At 39.1% G+C, this 7,012-nt stretch overlaps 1 protein-coding gene across 1 annotated transcript; it reads left to right on the forward strand.

The window, feature by feature from the left end:
* The first annotated feature begins 5,682 nt into the window (after nt 1-5,682).
* Nucleotides 5,683-6,627, forward strand: LOC101630823 (olfactory receptor 5M10-like). Its single transcript, XM_004683471.1, has one exon. It carries the CDS (start codon nt 5,683-5,685, stop codon nt 6,625-6,627), a length of 945 nt encoding a protein of 314 aa, XP_004683528.1.
* Nucleotides 6,628-7,012: the final 385 nt, after the last annotated feature.

The raw sequence follows: 7,012 nt of genomic DNA on the forward strand, positions 1-7,012 counted from the left end.
GCACTACTTCATAGGATGCTGAGGTTAAGCTCTAATAATTTCCTTCGGAATGACTGTAAAACACAAATAAATTCAACAGTCAACATTTACTCTACCGATCATAAAAACAGCTGCAAATGCAATAGGAAACACATCTCCAAAGACAAGCCTCAGCTTTAATGTGTAAAAATGATGCAAGAGCCACTAGTGAGCATTATTTCTTCATTTCCTGAAGAGTTGTGATTCTTTAAAATCATGACTATCTGAATTCGGTTGCTTGAAATTATACCAGTAAGGTGAAAAATCTTACTCTTTCCCAGAGACTTTAAAGCACTTTGACATTGAAAAACATTCTTAATTTCTAAGTTTGGGGGAGGGAGGTTGGATACAGGATTTCATATCCACTTTAATTTTGTAGTTTCCAAAGAGACAGAGCCTTGCATCCACTTTCTGGTTTAAACTGGATGCTGACCCCTTTCCAAAAGTCCAGCTTTGCACATGCCTCTGTCAAAATGCTCTCCCATGAAAATTTCATGTGCAATCTACCCTTCTTCCAAATCTTGTGTGGTAGTATTTCTTTATGCAATGGTTCATAAACCTGAACATATCTAACTACCAGATTTTATCTCTAGTCATAAGCTGAATCTGTGGACAGGAGGACAGCAAGGATCAGAAACTGAATATTTGGTCAGATGTTAATTATGGGTGATGAATTCATTTGCAACATCCTGTCATTTCTGCAGTGTAAACCTGCAATAATGCAGCAAAAGGAAGCATAACAACCCCCTTCTTGTGTTTGTGTCTCCCAAAACCTGGCCTAACCTAGCATTTAAGAGCCTTTGCTGAATGTAGGAATGATGATTCTTGGGCTGTGTGAAGTCACTCCTTATACTGTAAAACACATACAGTGATCACATTACCTGCATGTTTACATTTCCTCTAACTTCCTTTCAGATTAGACTCATTTTTTAATGTATGGACCTGCTATTTCTCATGACCCTGGGGGAAAAATGCATTTCAAGAAATTGGCTATTTATTTCCCCTATCAAGTCTTGTCTCTTTTTCTAATCACTGTGTGTGCCAATTCTAAATTAAAAAAAAAAAAAGCAAATGCATTTTGCTTAACATGTCTTTTACAAATATTAATCTATGGTTACTTCAGGTTATAGATTTAAGGGTTAGAAAACACCCTCCTAATTGAAGATTCACTCAGCAAGTCAGCGTGGGTAGTGTTTATTGGAAAGTTATTTGCAATATTTATCTCCTGCCACCATCTTTCTTCCACTATTATTTATCTGTGATGATCAGAGACTTTTCTTCTTATTATTATTGACACTTTTTTTCTGATTAGTTTTTTGAAAGCATCAGGATCATTATGGCATCAATACCTATAACAGTTACACCCACATTAACTGATCCTTGCAGTTGTAGCAGAGTGACATTAGCTAAGTTAGTCACATCTTCAAGTATAATTTAAGCAAAATTTTCTAAAGAATTTCTAGGAAAATATAGTAAGACCGCATAAAACTATTCCTGGGGTTAGTATCATCTATCTAAATAAAGACAGTGGATGAAATCAGTTCTGAAGGGTTCAAACCTACTGAAACTGGTTTCAACTGGCTCAAACTGGCTGACACTGGTTTTGACCATGTCAAGGCAGTTCTGACCAGTTCAGACCAGCTGAAACTGGTTCCAGTGGCTCAAACTGGTTCTGACTGGTACAAACCACCTGAGACAACTTTTGACTGGGTCAAACTGACTGAGACTGGCTTTGACTGGTTCCAGCCAACTGAAACTGCTCCTGCTCTTTCAAACAGTCCCAAACCACTCAAACCACCTTAAAAAAATTCTGAGTAGCTCAAATAAACTGCAATGAAAACTGACTGGTTCCAACAGCAACTGGGTGTAACTGAACAGTCTAGCTCACACCAGTTCTGATTGGTCCAAACCAGTACCTACCAGATCAAACAAGTTCTGACTTGTCCAAACTGGCTAGAGTCAGTTCCAACTAGATTAAATTGGCTGAAACCAGTTCTGACTGGATCATGCCAACTGAAACATATTGAAACTGAATCCAGTTCCCATTGGCTCAAATTGGCTGGCTCAAACCACATCTGACCAGCTCAAAATGATTCTGACCAGTTCCAAACTGGCTGAACCTGGCTCTAACTAGTCAAAACCGGTTCTGAACGGCAGTTAAAACCAGTTCTGATCGGCTCAAATGAACTGCATCTGGTTTTCATTGGCTCAAACTGGCTGAAACAGGTTCTGACTGGCTGAAACTGACTCTGACTGGTTTAAACCAGCTGAAAATGTTCCTGACAGGCTGAAATTGGCTGAAGTAGGCTCTGGCAGGCTGAAAACAATTCTGGTTCACTCAAACTGAGATTCTGACTGGCTTAAACCCATTCTGATTGTGTCAAATCAATGGAAATGGACTGAATTGAAACCAACTGAAACTGGTTCCCAATGGCTCAGATTAGCTGAAAACAGGCTCAAAACATTGAACATGGGTCTGACTGGCTAAAACTGGTTTTGACTGGAACAAACAAACTCAAACTACTTCTAACCAGCTCAAACCAGTTCTGACCAGTCCAAAACATCTGAAACCCATTTAACTAGTTCAAATCAAATGAAACAAACTGAAATTGAAACCAACAGAACTAGTTCCCATTCACTCAAACTAGCTGAAACTGGTCTTAATTACCAAAAAATAACAAAGATTTAAAAACAAACAAACAAACCCCAAACCTCCCAAAAACCAACATTGGAAAGTCTAAGAAAATAGATGAGTAAAGACACTGCGATGAACTTGCCCACTTATCACAACCAGTTTATATGAAAATAAAGACTGTGGTCATTCTGTTACTAAATGTGATATATAAACTAAATGCAGTCCTTTTTATGGGGTCTCTGTTGCTAACAGAGATGCAGGTCATTAATCTCCAAGCACCCTCCCCATCCTTTCCTTAGTTTAACACATCACTGCCTAGATACATCAGCAATAAACACTATAAACACAGTCTAAAACATAATGATAAAAGAGATATTATAACTTCATGGTCTATAGTCTACTACTGCTACATAAATTATTTCAATAACTTGAGCCTATAAGAACAGTTTCCCTTGGTTTCAGTTTCAGTTGGTTTGAACCAGACAGAAACTGGTTTCAGACAAGCTGAATCAGTCAGCAAGGTTTCAGCCAGTTTGAGTCGATAGGAACCAGTTTCAGTTTGTTTCCGTTGGTTTGAATGAGTCAGCTCCAGTTTTAGCTAGTTTGAACCAGTCAGCACCAGTTCCAGCCAGCTTGAACCAGTTTCAGCAAGTTTGAGCCAGGCAGCACCAGTTCCAGCTAGTATGAACCAGTTCAGTTAAAACTGGTTTCAGGCCCTCCCTGGTGGTGCAGCGGGTTAAAGCACAGCACTGAGAATCTAAAGCCACTTCCACATGAGTTCGATCCCCGCCTGCCCCAGAGGTGACCACACGGCGTGGCGCACCTCTCCTGACCCGCCCGCTTCTCCCCTCAGCAGTGGACTTCGTCAATCTGCCTGTTCTGCTCCCCACTCTGTCCCTGGTGAATCCTCTCACCCTCCGCATCTCTAGTCTGTACCCCAGTTCTGTATGAATAAATAAATAAATCTTAAAAAAAAAAACTGGTTTCAGCTGGTCTCAATCAGTCAGTCAGTCAGAACTGGTTTCAGCTAATCTGAACTAATCAGAACTGGGCTTCATCCAGTTTGAACCAGTCAGAACTGTTTTCATCCAGTTTGAACCAATCAGAGCCAGTTTCAGCTGGTCAGAACCCATTTAAGCCAGTTAGATCCAGTTGGAGCTGGTTTTCAGCTGAATGGAACTAGTTTCATCTGATTTCGACTGGTCAGAACTGGTTTGATCTGGTTTGTTCCAGTAAGAACCAGAATGCAGAAACTGGTTCTGGATGAATATGAAAATATAATGTTGCTTTATAATGAGGCACACCTGAAATCATATTTTTTAATGTTCATTTAAAAGTTTGGTATGAGAAAAATGTTTTCAGCACCACAGAAAAGTAAATTCAAATATCCATAAATAAGTGCTCCAAAAATCTCTAGCAAATAAATGTTCTCAAAAAACTTGTTACTTTCCTTCCTCTGCCCACTAAACTATGGTCACAGACAAGATCAAATCTCATTAATCTGTATTTGTTATATTTTCTTTCAGACATACATGTGTTCCTTATATCAAATTCTCTAAGATTACAATATAAATATATATAACATACATATATAAAATTAATATATATAAAATATATAAATATAATTACAGTGGCTTTTCCCTATAACACAAAATAATATCATTCTCCTTTTCTAACTGAAATAACATTGGTTTAAACCAAGTGTGACCCAGTGGTTCAGGATCACACCTCTTCAGCTACATGTCCCTACACCCATCACCATAACTCTGTTTGAAAGGACTTTCAAGCATCAGCAACCCTATTTTTCTAAATTACTGTCAAACTCACTCCATGTAGTAGCTTTGGGCTGGTATAAATAATTCATGGCTCAGTAATTGCAACTAGAGCATCAGAAAAAATTTCCCTTGTGTTTCATTTATTACTAAGGTTGAAGAGAGAGTGAAACTCCTTAGAGGAGGCCTGTGAGCTTCCCATGAGTGCAGAGATCATTTCATCCAATTGCACTGGGGGATTATTGGTGACTCTGAAACTTAAATTCTTCCTGCACACAGGAACAAAAGGGGATAAGCCAGTAGCTCAGAGACTACATCAGAGCCAGTCACTAGCTCTGGGTCCTTCAGTATAACCCACCAAGAGAAGAGGAGCCATGAAACTTCTCACCAACTGGTAGAAACCAGGTTAGGAACCTCCTGTGCTTCCATTGTGTTCCAAGTCTGAGCAATATTATGAGGTAGAAATTGGGGTAGAAGCCAGATATCTGGACAGTTGCAAGCTTGTGCATTTGTGGAAGGGGGATGCAGCAGGATAATATAAGTCCCTGTCAATAAGACCTAAGAATCTTTTAATGAACAATCTGCCAAAGATCTATTTGCAGAGATTTGTTAAAAAGAGCAATAGGTCTATTTTCACACAATGAAATTAAATTTTCTAAGGCAGTCACTGGGCATCTGATTAAACAAAATGCCTCAATTATCTTTATGTATAAGAAAGTTTGAAAGTCATTGTAGTAGTTGTAAATTACTGAACTGGCTGCAACATTAGCAACATATATTATAATAAGCTTCAAAATCAAAACCATGAAATAAAGTAGTTGTATATTATACACAGATCTCTGTCTTTAAATCATGAAATAAAGCAGTTGTGTATTATACACAGATCTCTGTCTTTAAATAGATACAAAGATATATACAGATATGTATATTCAACCCTGACTGTCTTCATGAAGACATCATCTCAGTGTTCTTGGACACAACTGTTGGGATGACAAAGTTACAAAATACCGAAGTATTTATTCCTTAAAGTAATGCTCTTAAAAGTCAAATATTAGCACAAGAAATCCTTGCTTTCTGAAATGTGACTCAAGTCATCTTAACTTCATATCCAATGTGGGAGATAATCTGAAGTATCTACATGGGGGACGAGGTAGATGAAAGTCTTCCATAGCTGTGGATTACCTGGATGAAATCAATGCACACTCTGTGTTAAGAACTCACTTTCTTTGTCACTTTCTCTTTCAAGGCATAGGAAAAATGTCTTCCTCAAACTACACTGTAGTGACAGAATTCATCCTCATGGGGCTCACCGATGACCCAGTGCTAAAGAGGATCCTGTTTGGGGTGTTCCTGGTGATCTACGTCACCACGCTGGCAGGGAATCTGTGCATGATCCTGCTGATCAGCACGAGTTCCCACCTTCACACTCCCATGTATTTCTTCCTTAGCCACCTCTCCTTTGTAGACATTTGCTATTCTTCTAATGTCACCCCCAACATGCTATATGACTTCCTCTCAGACCAGAAGGCCATCTCCTATGCTGGTTGCTTCACACAGTGTCTCCTCTTCATTGCCCTGGTGATCACTGAGTTTTATATCCTTGCTTCAATGGCTTTGGATCGCTACGTAGCCATTTGCAGCCCTTTGCACTACAGTACCCGGATGTCCAAGAACATTTGTATCTCTCTGGTCATGGTCCCTTATGCTTTTGGCTTCCTTAATGGACTGTCTCAGACACTGCTTACTTTTCACTTGTCCTTCTGCTCCCTCGAAATCAATCATTTCTACTGCGCGGATCCACCCCTTATCATGCTAGCCTGCTCTGACACGTATGTCAAAAAGATGGCAATGTTCATAGTTGCTGGCTTTACCCTTTCGAGCTCTCTCTTCATCATTCTCCTCTCCTACGTGTTCATCATCAGAGCCATCTTGAGGATCCGTTCAGCTGAAGGCAGGTATAAAGCCTTTTCTACTTGTGGTTCTCACCTGATGACAGTCACTGTATTTTATGGAACCCTCTTCTGCATGTACTTGAGGCCCCCATCTGAGAAGTCGGTGGAGGAGTCCAAAATATTTGCTGTCTTTTATACTTTCTTGAGCCCAATGTTGAACCCCTTGATCTACAGTCTGAGAAACAAGGATGTAATTCGTGCCTTGCAGCAAATGATTATGGGAAATATCTTTCATAAAACTGCAGCTTAAACACCAGTTTCCTTGAATCCTCTGAAAACATAGTGTTGGAACCTAAAGATGAGTAACACAGGATCTGTGCTATAATAGAGACCCTGACTCCAATGTCTTTTTGAGAATCACCAGCATTTTACATGGGATTTTCCTTTAACTTATAGTAAACTCACTTTTGTTTTTTCATGTATAGTTGAACGCTTTAAGGTGTATTTTTGTCAAGATTTTTTTTTTAGGAATCCTTTTAATTTTAATTTAATGGGCACATTTTTGTGCTTGTAGAATATCAGAGCACTGATACTATTTCCTTGAAAGCATACTGGGATTCATTCCCTTAATAAACACTTTTTAATCAATGTAATATTGCTCTACAGCACTGTATATAATTCAGAGGTCTGGATCC

The sequence above is a fragment of the Condylura cristata genome, unplaced genomic scaffold (genome assembly GCF_000260355.1).
Source record: "Condylura cristata isolate star-nosed mole 26May11 unplaced genomic scaffold, ConCri1.0 scaffold00015, whole genome shotgun sequence".
Taxonomy (NCBI): domain Eukaryota; kingdom Metazoa; phylum Chordata; class Mammalia; order Eulipotyphla; family Talpidae; genus Condylura; species Condylura cristata.

Excerpts from the sequence above, each read along its gene's own strand:
- LOC101630823 (XM_004683471.1), top strand. The coding sequence starts at position 5,683 with ATGTCTTCCTCAAACTACACTGTAGTGACAGAATTCATCCTCATGGGG.